General features: G+C 42.3%; 1 protein-coding gene across 1 annotated transcript; it reads left to right on the forward strand.

Moving 5' to 3' along the window:
* Nucleotides 1-11,573: 11,573 nt before the first annotated feature.
* Nucleotides 11,574-13,456, forward strand: LOC123133042 (uncharacterized). Its single transcript, XM_044552589.1, has 2 exons — nucleotides 11,574-12,357; nucleotides 12,687-13,456. The coding sequence occupies exons 1-2, from the start codon at nucleotides 11,615-11,617 to the stop codon at nucleotides 13,303-13,305; spliced, it is 1,362 nt and encodes a 453-aa protein (XP_044408524.1). The 5' UTR covers nucleotides 11,574-11,614; the 3' UTR covers nucleotides 13,306-13,456.
* Nucleotides 13,457-14,040: the final 584 nt, after the last annotated feature.

Consider the following 14,040-nt stretch of genomic DNA (forward strand, 5'->3'; position numbering starts at 1 on the left):
CCCAGCAGCACCACGCCATGACCCCAACAAACTTTTTTCCTAGCTTCGCGCCTGTTAATGGCTCCCACGTACGTTCCCAGCAGCACCACGCCATGACGAGGAGAGTTGCTTCTGTGATTACATTAGCATCGTGGGCTTCGGTCTTGAATGTTTTTTTTTATTTTAGACTTCTAACTGTAGTTTGTTTGTCCTTTAACCTAGCATAGCAAACTGATTCAACGAAATATCAACGTGTGATTTCGCTATAGCTTATTGGACCAATCAACGGTGTGATTTGCATGGTTGGTCAAAACGCACGTGTTCCTGCATGCTGGCCGGAAAATTGCAAAGACAGTGAAACAAAATGCCACGGCAAGTTGCAGTATCTCTATTAATCCCTTTGGTTAATGCAAGTTGCATTTCTTTGAAGACAAGTTCACCTACCGACGAACAAAACTTTAGTTTTCTTCACACCGTTAACATGCTGCATGTGCCGATCGAGGCCAGGTCATGGGAAGCAAGCACTAAACCGTGCTAATTAATTTTCCTGTGCTATATAACTAACTCCACAAGTCACTTGTAGCAGATACGTCCGCCGTTTCTCGCTTGAAACCATGGCGATCAATTTCATTTGCTTGCCAAGTACCAAACCGGCATGGATCTTGGCGCTGCTCCTCAACCTGGTCATGATGATTCAAGTCCACGGCCAGCCTCCTTCTTCTGGTAACACAAGCATATCCTCTTAGCTTCTTCTTGGAACACATGAAATTGATACGTATTCTCCATTGTATAGGGTTCATAAGCATCGACTGTGGATTGAGAAACCGCAGTTCCTAAAACGACAGCGCCACCGGGCTACGGTTCGATCCTGACAGTGGATTTGTCGAGGGTGGCATGAGAAAACAGATTTCTCAAGAGTTTATGGCTGCTGCCTTCAATGAGCAACAAAAAACCCTGAGGAGCTTTCCTGGCGGCTCAAGGAACTGCTATACACTGCCATCCACCATCGGTAAGAAGTAACTATTGAGAGCCACGTTTACTTACGGCAACTATGATGGGTTGAACAAGACTCTGGACGGGTCGCTGTTTCTGTTTGGGCTCCATATCGGCGTTAATTCCTGGGATATGGTGAACTTGACAAATTGGGACCACACAATATGGTATGGAGCGAGGTGCTCACCGTTGCTCCGAGCAACTCCTTGTCCGTCTGCTTGGTAAACTTCGGTTCAGGGATTCCCTTCATATGCTCATTGGAGCTAAGGCCACTCGAAAATACGATGTACCCTTTTGTCAATACTTCTGTTTCAATTGGGCTTTTGGATCGAACCAGATATGGCAATGTCACCGACTATATCACAAGGTGAGATGACGGGTCCGTCCATAATAATTTTGGAGTAGATCTAAGTTGTGCCTACCAATGGTTTTTTATTCAGTTTGCATATAAAGTGTTTGCTCCTTTTTTCATTTATCCTGCAATTAATTGCTTCTAACAAAAACTAATAGTGGTATGTCTCAAGGTGATGAGTAGTCAGGGTTGCTAGATCCCGTACAAATTGTAAGTAAATGCAAAACTGTACCGTGCTAGCTATTTATCTGTCTTTTTTGTGTCCTTGTGTTTCATTAAGGTGTCCAGCGGACATTTATGACCGCTTCTGGGCAAGGAAATCCAATTCCTACCCCGCGGTGAACCTGAACACTACCAATAAAGTGGAGAGCCTCCCTGGCAGCAACTTCAATATACCGTCGGTCATAATGCAGAATGCCGTGACCGTAGACATGAACTTCTCCAGGTCCAGGACAATCCTCTCCCTGGAAGCAACTTCTAATCTAGACACCAACAGCCTGCAGCTTCTCCCAATCTTTCACTTTGCCGAGATCAATGGGAGCAACCCGAACAGGAAGTTTGACATCTACAGCGATCACGAATTGCTGTTCTCAGACTCCTGAACAAGACGGGCAGCACAACACTCAAGCCGTTGATCAACGCATTCGAGGCCTACTTCCTCGTTCGGATGGATAACCTCACTACTGACTCGGAAGATGGTATGCTGATGTATATACTGCAGTACTGCACGTTCATTACACATTTATCATTTAGTATATGAAAGATTCACATGATTGTTGCGGCGCTTCTTCTTCTTCCTCTCGGCGCTGCCTCGCACAACTACCCTGAGGTTTCTCTCTTCTCTCCTCTCACGAACACACACATGGTGATGAACTCTACACACACAACGCATGTACCCAAGGAAGCACACAAAGGCTTTGCCGAGGCACAAAGACTAAATTTTTGCCCAGCCCTCACGGCCTCATTTTTCCATTCATCTGATCAACTTAAATAGTCTGTACGAGTAACTCCACACCTGGCCACTAACTCACATATGGACGTAGCTGGCCGGCACACCCGACCACTACCTCAAGTACCCACCCACTAAGCTAACTACCCTGGAATCACTCCAGCATGCACATGACTCGGTAACCCACTAACTAATCCATGCATGCAACCATTGACTAGATAACTCACTAACTAATGACCTGGGTAACTACACATAGACACGACTAGATGACTCACTCCATGCAAATACAATCAATATGACAAGATTAATGCTAACAATGATCGTGATGCAATTTATTCAGTTGCTTGCTTGAATAGCACCTCCAGCTGCATGCAGGCGTTTACAAAGAAATGTTAATGACCGGGATATCATGACTCCATTTGGCATTGTCAGGATCCTCATTAAAGTAGTAGAAACAAGTTCATCAACCGGCGGGCTCACTGGTTTACTCAACTCCTGAGTACGCCAGAATATAAAGGTCAAATTGCCAATGAGCCATGGCTGACACCAGAGTTGAGGAATGAATTCATACAATTTATTCAATTATATGAAAAGATAAATACTTGCATCTGAAATAACATTACAACTTGTTAATAAGACCTGCCGCTTAGGCTGTTGGAGATGCTTCGGCTAGTGAAAGGAGAGAGATCGGAGAATTTAGGGTAACTTCTAGTATACTTCATTCAATAGCAGGTATCTCCTTGTATATACGGAGACACCCCAAGAAAATCGAAACCTTGAAAAAAACCTCTATCCTTAGAAATCCAATCTGGAAAAATGGAAAGGGATGCCATCATATAATGCAACTACTTAAGTTGTTTTCATATTTTTAATACATATAAGCCCTATAACCAACATATTCATATTTTTTATTCCCGGTTCATATTTTTCTGTGTTTTTCCTATTGTAGTCCATTACATGAAAGAAGTCACGAACCACTACAATTTGACAGGAAAAAACTGGAATGGAGATCCGTGCTCCCCAAGAGAATATTCCTGGGAAGGTTTGACTTGCGACTACTCAAAGAGCAACCAGAATCCAAGGGTTGTTTCAGTGTAAGAACATAATACCATATACATTTGAAATTAAAGCATTAGAGTTCTTTTTTTTTACAATTTAAGTGCATAAGTTTAATGCTCCACAAAAGCCCCCTCTTGATTTAAGTGTTTCTCGGAATATGCACTATTATGTATAAATATTTTACCATGAAAACACTCGGTCATGTTTCTTACCGGCTAAGATCTTGATAACACAGATAATTTAGTTGAAGTGAGAAACATGTAATTTATTGTACCACGTTGACCATAGAAATGAGCTTACATAATCTTGAAAATATATGTCAGCTTGATAAAATCACTAGATTAATAGAACTTGTTGCAACATGAATTGCTTTTGCAGAAATCTCTCTGCGAGTGGGTTGAAAGGTGGATTAGCCATATCATTCATGAACATGGTATCACTAGAAAACCTGTAAGTGCTACTTACCACGGCGTATTGATATGTTAGACACTTACTGCGATTATGTTGACATAATTTTGACCCTAAGCACAAAACATATACAGGGATTTATCACACAATAATTTGATGGGAGCTATTCCAGACTATCAAATAAAGTCACTCAAAATTCTGTAAGTCTGATTGCATATGTGGTTGATGATATAGATTTCATATGAATAATTTTAACTATTATTTTCCAGCAACTTGTCACACAGCCAGCTCGTTAGGCCAATCCCCGATTCTATTATTCGAAGATTTCAGGCTGGTTTGCTTGATTTAAGGTTTGACATGCTCTATTGCGCAATTCCTTGATATATTTCTATTTCTGATCAAACTAAAAAACATAAGCTCAACCCAAGGTTCATTATCATAGAAATAATTCAACATTTAGAAACAGTAGTTGCAAAATTATATAAATTATTGGTGGAAAAACATTATGTTCCTTTGGCACGCCTTGTCCAACAAGAGCTACACATGTTCACTTTCTACTTGTGCAGCAACACATTTCCATAGCTCAACCAACTATATGCATAAACTCTCGTCGAATGCGATTAAGCTGTGGCACCCAATTAGTGTGCCACAAAATAGTCATACTTTTGCAGTGCTTATTTATCCAAGCATACACCGGTAACCTCAAAATGATTTATCATTTGTGAGCCTTCAACATCAGAGGAAGATAATGACCTATACATGATAGGATTTGATTTATAAACCATGCAGTCTAGTAGTAAAGAGGTTGGAGGTCCTTATAAGAACTATTAGAGGGTTAGTCGTGTTAGAAAATGGAGGTATGTTGCAATCATAATTTTGTAGAGCCGTTGTAGCTATTATATTTGAGAGATGATTTATAGATATGTTCTGCATTTGTGTCACAAGATTGGAAGGCAACCCCATATGCTCAAAAGTCAAAAGATACGTACTGCTCAAATAAGAAGAAGAATACCATAAAAACAATGCTTATAGCAGTGACAGTTCCTGTGGTACTGGCATCCCTCCTAGTATTGATGTGCATAACCAGGAAGTTATGCTGGAAAGGTAAAATATAACTTTTACACTCTAAAATCCCTGTCATCGCTGCAATAAAATTAGGTAGACATTAGACAACAACTTCATACCTAAACTTTCATGTAAACATAACTTCTTGACTATGCAGGGAAGTCAGACCGTGAGGATTATGCCATCTATGAAGAGGAAACTTCCCTACATGTTGACATCAAACGATTCACGTACGTAGAGCTCAAGCTCATAACAAATGACTTCCAATCAATTATTGGAAAAGGAGGTTTTGGTATTGTTTATTATGGCAAACTGGAAAATGGTGATGAAGTAGCCGTTAAGGTGCTAATGGAAACATCAATAGCGGAGTCAACAGACTTCCTCCCAGAGGTATAACACGAAACAAACATGGCCAAATCATGGTTTCTTCAATAGATAGTACACAATAAGTCAGCAAGATAAATATACCCTTTACGTAGTCCATATGCAATAACAATAAATGCAATTGGCTTGTATGTTTGGTAAATATATGTATTCCCACAGGTACAAACCTTATCCAAAGTTCATCACAAGAATCTTGTGACTCTGAAAGGATATTGCCAAAACAAGAAGTGCCTCGCTCTCATTTATGACTTCATGTCGAGAGGGAATCTTCAACAACTCATAAGAGGAGGTTTATTTTTTAACTATTTACCTTTTATTAATGTTTAAATCAAACATAGTTGACTTGTTAAGTTGTAGTTAAATTTGTATAGAGGTTGTTTGTGACTTACACCAATAAATTTTAACCCTCAGCCAAACCTAAAATCTGTAAAATCTAAAATGCAAGTTGGCAAATTCAAAGGTTTAATTCCTCCAAAACAAACAATAAAACAAACACCTTGACCACATAGTTTAATTAACCCTTTGGATACAAGTACTTCTCATATTATATATGAATATATGGTATTTTGTAGAATAATGTCAAAATCATAGGACATGTCCATAAGTACAAAAATGAACTCTGAAGTCAATGTAGTCCAGCTTTTGACATCCTACTGTCAACATGATTTCTTGTTACAACTTTGGTTGGTTGCCTAGACTGTTATTTTTTACTTTGAATAAACGCGTTTGTGTTGGCGGAGCTAATTTACTATGTATATGTAGACTATGCAGTATGAAGTAAGTCCCTAGTTGCACATTCTTGAAGTCACAACCATGTAATGTCCAATTATTGTTCATAGATATGTGGCTAACAAACTGAGGAAAGCATAGTCACACTCCTAGAGTCATAACAATGACATGATGGAATTGTAAGCATCTTTAGAAGCCAGTAAGAAAGAAATCAACTCTAGAGGAAAATTTAAAATAATAATTTAATAGTTGGTTCTCTTCTGAATTTGATTTGGATATAACAAAACTCTTATAAAGAGAAGGAAAAGCATCAACCGCATCTCGAATATCAAAGCTCAATTTTATGCAGGTTTAAGATCTTAATATATCAATTGGTTCAATGCTCTACCATTAAGGCAGTGTGCATAATTTGTTAGCTTAAATATATGTACAATATGACAACAATAATAGTATTAATAGTGGTGGTTGTGGTAGTAGTGGTGGTAGAAGTAGTAGTAGTCATAATAATGGTAGTAGTACCAATAATAAAAACATATATTTATGTGCTATACACGTATCAAGGAACTTATATTAATCTCGTATTTCTTGATGCAGGAGATGACTATAGTTTGAATTGGGAACAACTTCATATTGCACTTGATGCTGCACAAGGTCCATATTTCAATGATTTACTAATTTTATGTATTGTATGTATGTATGCTTATCTTGACTAAGTTTGAACGTCAATAAACTCTAGGGCTGGAGTATCTACACGAGTCATGCACCCCATCAATAGTTCACAGGGATGTAAAGACCCCCAACATCCTTCTAGAAAAGAATCTGGTGGGGATAATATCTGATTTTGGGCTTTCCCGGGCTTTTAATGATGCTCACACACACATATACAATGTTTCTGCTGGCACTCTTGGCTACCTCGACCCTGAGTATCATGCAACTTTCCAACTCACAGTCAAGACAGATGTTTATAGCTTCGACATCGTGCTTTTGGAGATCATCACTGGTCAGCCCCAGTATTGATGGGGCCTCAAACCTTTCATCTACCAAACTGGGTACGCCATAAGATTGCCATGGGCAATATTCATGACATCATGGACAAGAGGTTGTTGGATCAGTACGATGCTCATTCACTCCAAAGTGTGGTAGACCTCGCCATGAACTACGTCGAAAACGCGGCCATCAACAGGCCGACCATGACCGAGGTTGTTTCAAGGCTCAAAGGGTTGTTGCCAGTAGTTTCAAGCGAAAAGTTGTCTGTTTCTGCTTCAACTAGTAGTATGAACCCCATGGATGCTGAAACTCGAAGGCGATTTCAGTTGACAATTTCTGGAGTAAGCAACGAGGAGTACTCCTTCAAGTCTGGTTATACCGGTGGGACGCCAGAATTAATCTCTTTATCTGGACGATGAAAGGGAAACTCCTACTGAGTTATTGTTGCATCTGGTTAGCCAAAGTTTGGCAATCTGCTCAAATGTGTCCTTGTCTGTTGTTCATAAACTGTGATCGATTCATTTTATGTTTCTGGCATGTCTGTGTTGTTTTTCTTTCTGTTCTGTTTTTGTGCGAACTCTGCTACTTAGTTGGAGTAATTTGCAATCAATTTATTATCCGGTAACCACGCATTGAGTCCCAGAACCAATCCTAAACAAGTGGTCTGCTCAAGCGTTTCTGATTTATAATTCTGCTTATTTATCCCTATTATCTCACGCAATGTGTGGAATAAGATAAAAAAAGTAGGTGCTCCTTCTACCAAACCCTATGAACATTTCCCGAGTCATGAACCATCACAGAGTTATACGCAATGGAGTTGCAATATGAGCGAGTTCGAACTTGAGCTGTGAAGAGGCCGATCCTATTCATGGTTGCCGGCTGCCCGACGGCAGTTCCTCGGCTCGGCTGCCGCCCGCTGCAGCATCTCATCCTCCTCCGCGTTGAACACAAACTATATGGACTGTAGTCATACCGATGAATTATATGACACATAAGCTGTGCCCATGGTTGTGCAGGCTTCCAAAGGCGACCAAGCGCTATCTTCATTCCTCCCCCGTAGCTAGTGGTAGAGATGAGACCTCATTGAAAAAGCATTTTATTTTGATGGGCATCAAACATGACGGTACATTTAAGAAACAGCATCTACAAATTCATTAAAATCTGGAAATCAACGTGCATGTATATTGTGAGAATGGATCGCATTTTTTCTTGGAAAAGGGGAGCATGTATATTATTATTATCTGATGGAACATATATCTGTGATTTTTTTGCAATTTTCCCCCAAAATTCATATTTGTTATCTCTATTTCTTAACCAAAACTTACAGGTGCATACTCGATTTTATGATGTAGCTCTGAGTTTTCTCCAAATTGTTTTAGAGAGGTCAACCTGGAGTAGTTGCTCCTGTGAGGATACCAGAATCCATTCTAATATCAGCCCAGTTTGTTCATACCGGGCAAGTTGTCTTTCTTTTAGCCACCTAGCGGTAGTTCCATACAGTTCTGTAACCTAGAATAGCGGACTGGTTCCGAGAAAGAATCACCGTGTCCAACCGCACCAGTTCATGATTTTTTAAACCACTAAACCGACTACATAAATAAGAATAGAAACTACTCCATCCGTCCCATAATGGAAGATGTTTTTGACACTATGTCAGATTCGACGTGGCGGACGGAGGGAGTATATAATTTCCCATCAACAAAAAAGAGAGAAAAACTATCACTTGTTATAATGGGCTACATCATTGCAGCCCATTTAGGGGGCCCGCAGAGGCGGCGGGAGCCTTCAGCGCCACTTCAAGAGGCATGTAGGAGCTCCCGCATGTGGTTTGTCTCGACGGCGAGAAACGAGCGACGAAATATAAGAGCATCTTCAACCTGCCCCACCTCTCCCCTATACGGCGAACAACCCAGATACGGCGCGAACAGAAAACCCCCACCCAACTGGACCCAATAATCAGCCCAAATGTCCTCCCCACACAAAAAATCAGCCCAAATGTCCGGGCTATCGGCAACCCTCATACCCAGATTTGGGGCCGCCAAGACACGTCCGCCACGTCGAATCTGACATATTGGACCCATCCCAAATCGCCTAAATAAGACGGAACCCTCGCCTAACTTGCATCGTTTGTCACACTTATGCCCTCTCTCTTGCATAACTCCGCCTCCCCTTGCCTAGCTCTGCCTCGGTTTTTGCCTCCCCGCCGCACCCCCGCCGTCGTGGGGCATTCGTGGAAGATGGCTCAGCAGCTGCCGGAATGATTTTGCGAAGGCAGGATGGTTCAGTTGTGTTTGTTGCATATCGGTATTTATTCAATTGCAACCAAGTGCTTGAAGTGGAGAGACATGCGATAATGCTGAGTATGGCATGGCTGTTCTAAGAGCATCTCTAGCAGACCCTGTATATCGCCAACCCGCAAAACTCGTTTATAGATCGCGGAAAAATAGTTTTGCGGGCCGGCGTGGGCGCCGGCCGAGCAGATCCCGCATAGCGGAGCTGTAAAACGGAATATCTGCGGATATTCCGTTTTACAGCTCCGCTATGCGGGGTCTGCTCGGCCGGTGATATTTTGTTTTACAGCTCCGCTATGCGGGGTCTGCTCGGACGGCGCCCAAGCCAACCCACAAATCAGATGGTTTTTTATCTGAATTTGACACATATGCCACATATTCCAAATTAATAATTCAATATAAGATAAGATGCCGATATTACAATACAACAATTATCCAAATTACAATAATTATTAAAATCACCGAAGCAAACTAAATAATTCAATATTAAACTTGTGCTGAATACAAATCACACATGAATTAAATGAAATGAATGCAAAATGGAATGTGTTACTGCCCAATCCTTTGCCAATGGTTCTCAATGGATCCTCCTGAAGTTGAAAGTGGTTGTTTGCATTTTCAATCTCCCGGTAGGCCTGAAGAAATGTTCTAATGCGGTTAGGGTCTCTAGTTGGTTTGATACGACTACCCACATTGTCGTAGAAGAATTCCAAGTTCATGCCTCTCTCATCTTCGAGAATCTCATTGTGAAGAATAACACAGCATGTCATGATGTTTTTCAAGGATCGCTTGTCCCAAAAACAAGCAGGACCACGAACGATGGCAAACCTAGATTGCAAAACCCCGAATGCTCTTTCAATATCTGTTTGGGGTGCCTCTTGTACCCCTGCAAATTCACATTGTTTCTTAGTTTTGGGGCCTTTGATGCTCTTGACAAATGTGCATCAAGAAGGGTAGACACCATCTGCAAGATAGTACTCCTTTGTGTATTCATGCCCATTGATAGTGTTGTTGCAAGTAGGAGCATCACCACTAGCTAGCCTAGGAAACAAATGAGACCGTTGCAACACATTGATATCATTGAGAGTACCCGACATACCAAAAAAGCAATGCCAAATCCATAGATCCTCGGATGCTACGACCTCTAGCGCAATTGTTGCATCACGAGACTTGCCACAATACATTCCCTGCCATGCCTTCTGGCAGTTTTTCCAAGTCCAATGCATATAATCAATGCTTCCTGGCATGCCAGGCCAACCTCTTTTCTCATTTGATGCCATCAAAGTTTTTGTGTCTTCCTCGTTGGGTGCCTAAAGATATTCAGGACCAAAGACACTGATGATCACTTTGGAAAACCTACGCACGGACTCAATTGTAGTATCTTCACCAATGCGAACATACTCATCGGCATAGTCAGCCGGAATGCCGTATGCAATTACCCACGTAGCTGCCGAGATTTTGATATGCACTGAATCCCTTCAAGCCCAAAACATTTCTTCTTTGAGTGAAATACCAACAACTGGCCTCGCCAGCTTGTACTATTTTTACAAAGAGGGATCGACACATTCGATCGGTACATTCTCTGGAAGAGGTGCAGCGGATATGTTGGATTGTCTACGAAGTAGTCTTGCATAAACATCTCGTTTACGAGATGGCGGTTGCAGAAGGGGGTGGTGTACGGGCGTGGGCTGAAATGTCCCTCCCGCCAACTGCTTTTCTAGGATACGTGGCACCGTCGGGTCGAGGGGGAACCTGCGTTTTCACGGGTTGGAGACGGGATTTTACCACATCCCTCAAAAAATTACGGGTCCAACGCGTTTACGGGGTCTGATCGGGCAGCATTTTTCACGCGACTCGTATTTTAACGGTTATTTTGTGGATCAGGGCATTATACGGGGTCTGCTAGAGATGCTCTAATGCGGTCAGACTCGTTGATGACTCTTTCTATTCTGTCAAGTAAAAGTTTAGACAGGATTTAATAGTTGGTACAGAGTTTACTTGCACAGAGAGCAAAACAGGTTTGCAGATTATCTAGTGTGTTTTTTTCACTCCGCTTGCAAGCTGTAATACTTTTTTTAGGGGAGCGAGTTGTAATACTTTTACGACTTTGTGCTACTTTGCAGATTTTTAATAAGATGGCTGCATGCATCATTATGATGCAGAGGCCGGGTATGCCTCCATTTCCAAAAAATAATAAATAGAATAAAACTCCTAAGAAACCCAAAAAAGAAAAAAAAATCCTTCATCTTTTTCTAAACTATACGACAAGTCGTTCGCCAAATCGAAAGATCCATCCGAGTCCCAACACGTTACGAAGGCCCAACAATCTATATGGCCTCCTAGTACCCCGTGTCTCTCATTGCTAGCTTGACAGAAACCCTAACGACCAACCGTCGCAGGCCCATCGATATCAACGACATGGACGTGCTGGAGAACCACGACGTGCTGGCCGACATCCTCCGCCATCTGCCGCCCCGCAGCCTTGCCGCCTGCCGCTGCGTGTGTGCGGCCTGGCGCGCCGCCATCGACAACCACCGCCTGCTGCGCGCCGACCTGCTCCCGCTCTCGCTCGACGGCGTCATCTACCAGACCCAAGATTCGTTCATCACCAAAATCTTCTCCCGCACTTCCACGGCCGACCACGTCGTCGCCGCCTTCCATGGCCTCGACGACAAGTTGCCTGAACTTATGGACTGCTGCAACGGCCTCCTCCTATTCTGGCACTATGTCCTAAACCCCGCCACCCGGCAGGTGGCGCAGCTGCCCCCGCAGCCGCGCCCCTGCAAGGCAATGGACTGTACTCGTTGCTGGGATGATCACTACCTCATCTATGACCCTACCGTGTCGCCACACTTCGAAGTGATCTTGGTGCCATACCCTCACCCGCACCACGAGATGCCGGTGGGTCATATCTCCAGGCATATGTGCGGCCATGGATCAGTTGTCTCTGCAATGGAATGGCCACCTTCACCCTACATCATTCATGTCTTCTCCTCAAAGACGGGGTGCTGGGAGAAGAGGTCATTCCTACGACAGGGAGAGACCGCCGGAGCACTCGCCGACGTCAAAATCAAACTGCCAAATCTCGTATGCTTTTTATACCACGTCGCCTATTGGCGGGAGGCACTCTATGTTCGTTGTGGAGCCGGCTTTATTATGAGGTACTCACACAAACCATAAGTTTGCTCATAGTAGGGACTATCATACACTAGTATTATGCATACGATACTATATCTTCAATACATACTTACGATACATTATCACAGTATGATAAGGAAACCTCTTTTTCTTAATTCAATTGATTCGTGAGTGTCACCTCAGCTAAATTGCCTATTCATTTCGTGCATGATACTTAATATTATTCCCATTACAGGATTTTTTTTATCACACGCTTATTTAGAGACTGTTTGTTTAAACTTCTTTTTTCATACCAAGATATGCAATTTGTGTCATTAATGTAATAATAAATTGCAGATTTTGCTTTCTACAGGTTAGATTTGCGGAATGACATGTATCAAGTTATCGAGTTGCCAAATGGAAAAGAAGGAACACCTCGTTTAGGAAAATCAAAGAACGGTGTGTATTGCGCATTGCGCCACGGACGATGCACATTTGAGGTTTGGTTCCTGGATGAATCACATGGTCGGATGGAGTGGGTGTTCAAGAATAAGGTCAACCTTGAGCCTATAAGAGGAGATTTTCGCAAGAATCGTACCGACGAACAATGGATAGAAAAATCATGTGCTCCACTAAAGTGGGACGAATCAAAGACTGACATCAACCTGGAGCGCCTAGATGACAACAACCAAGCACCGGTGGAGGATGCTTATGATTGGAGCTCCGACAACGAAAATGCTATTGACACCGTACAATGGCCTGGAGGTTGCAGCTTAAATGCCTACAATATTCCTGCTTTTGAGTGTCTTGGATTTCACCCCTACAAAGAAATCGTCTTGTTCAATAACAATGAGAGGACACTCGCCTATCACTTCAAAAGCTCAAAGGTTCGGCATTTGGGCAAGATGGAAGTCAATCACCTGAGTATGGGAATGGAGGAGTCTTTTCCATACGCTCCATGTTGGGTGAGGAACTTACCTGGAAGTAGTTAATTACAATATCTGTTCTACATGTATTTATTTTGCAGTTTCAAACATGCGTAATTGCAATATTTTTAGGGAGTCTATTTGGCACTTGACTGATTTTTAAGAGGCCTTTTACAGTACATCCTTTCAATCAGAGTGGTCCATTTTGTTAACTCAATGAATCAAAGCCAACCATACCACCCAGCAGATTGTGTAGTATTTGTCTTGCGTACCTGAAAATCCATCACTCATAATGGTAAAATTGTCCAGAATCCAGGCGAGCCCTAAAACTAGCCTAGATTTAGGTAGAAAATGCAAAAACTTGTCAAATCTGACAATCCGCATGCCTAGGAAAGAATCCCTTGCCACTCGCGCCACGTGCGCTGATGCAATCTTAATCCACGTCGTCCTCGGCCGTTCTGTTAAAATACCTATGTATTCATGTGCGTCTACGTAGTTAGGAGTCTATTGTGTTTGGTTGGTGTAGAGATTTGATCATATCTCTTGTTTAGCTGTCGTAGGGATCAAGTTATATCACAATCAAACCAAACAATGTAATCTCTCTGTTAAAGATACACGCACGAGTCCCTGCTCGGAGGTAGAAAATTCTTCCACCATCATCTCGTTTTATATGGTATACAGAGCCTAGCCATTACGCATGTAAACATGGCCACCTCTTCGTCCTCCTCTATGCCCCTCGCTTCCAACCTTTATAGCCATCATGTCGTGGAGCGTCTCACCCGAGAGAACATCCTCCTCCTG

This window comes from Triticum aestivum, chromosome 6B (genome assembly GCF_018294505.1).
Source record: "Triticum aestivum cultivar Chinese Spring chromosome 6B, IWGSC CS RefSeq v2.1, whole genome shotgun sequence".
NCBI classification, from domain to species: domain Eukaryota; kingdom Viridiplantae; phylum Streptophyta; class Magnoliopsida; order Poales; family Poaceae; genus Triticum; species Triticum aestivum.

Excerpts from the sequence above, each read along its gene's own strand:
- LOC123133042 (XM_044552589.1), top strand. The coding sequence starts at position 11,615 with ATGGACGTGCTGGAGAACCACGACGTGCTGGCCGACATCCTCCGCCAT. Across the intron at positions 12,358-12,686 it reads GGAGCCGGCTTTATTATGAG|GTTAGATTTGCGGAATGACA; the intron begins GTACTCACACAA and ends TGCTTTCTACAG.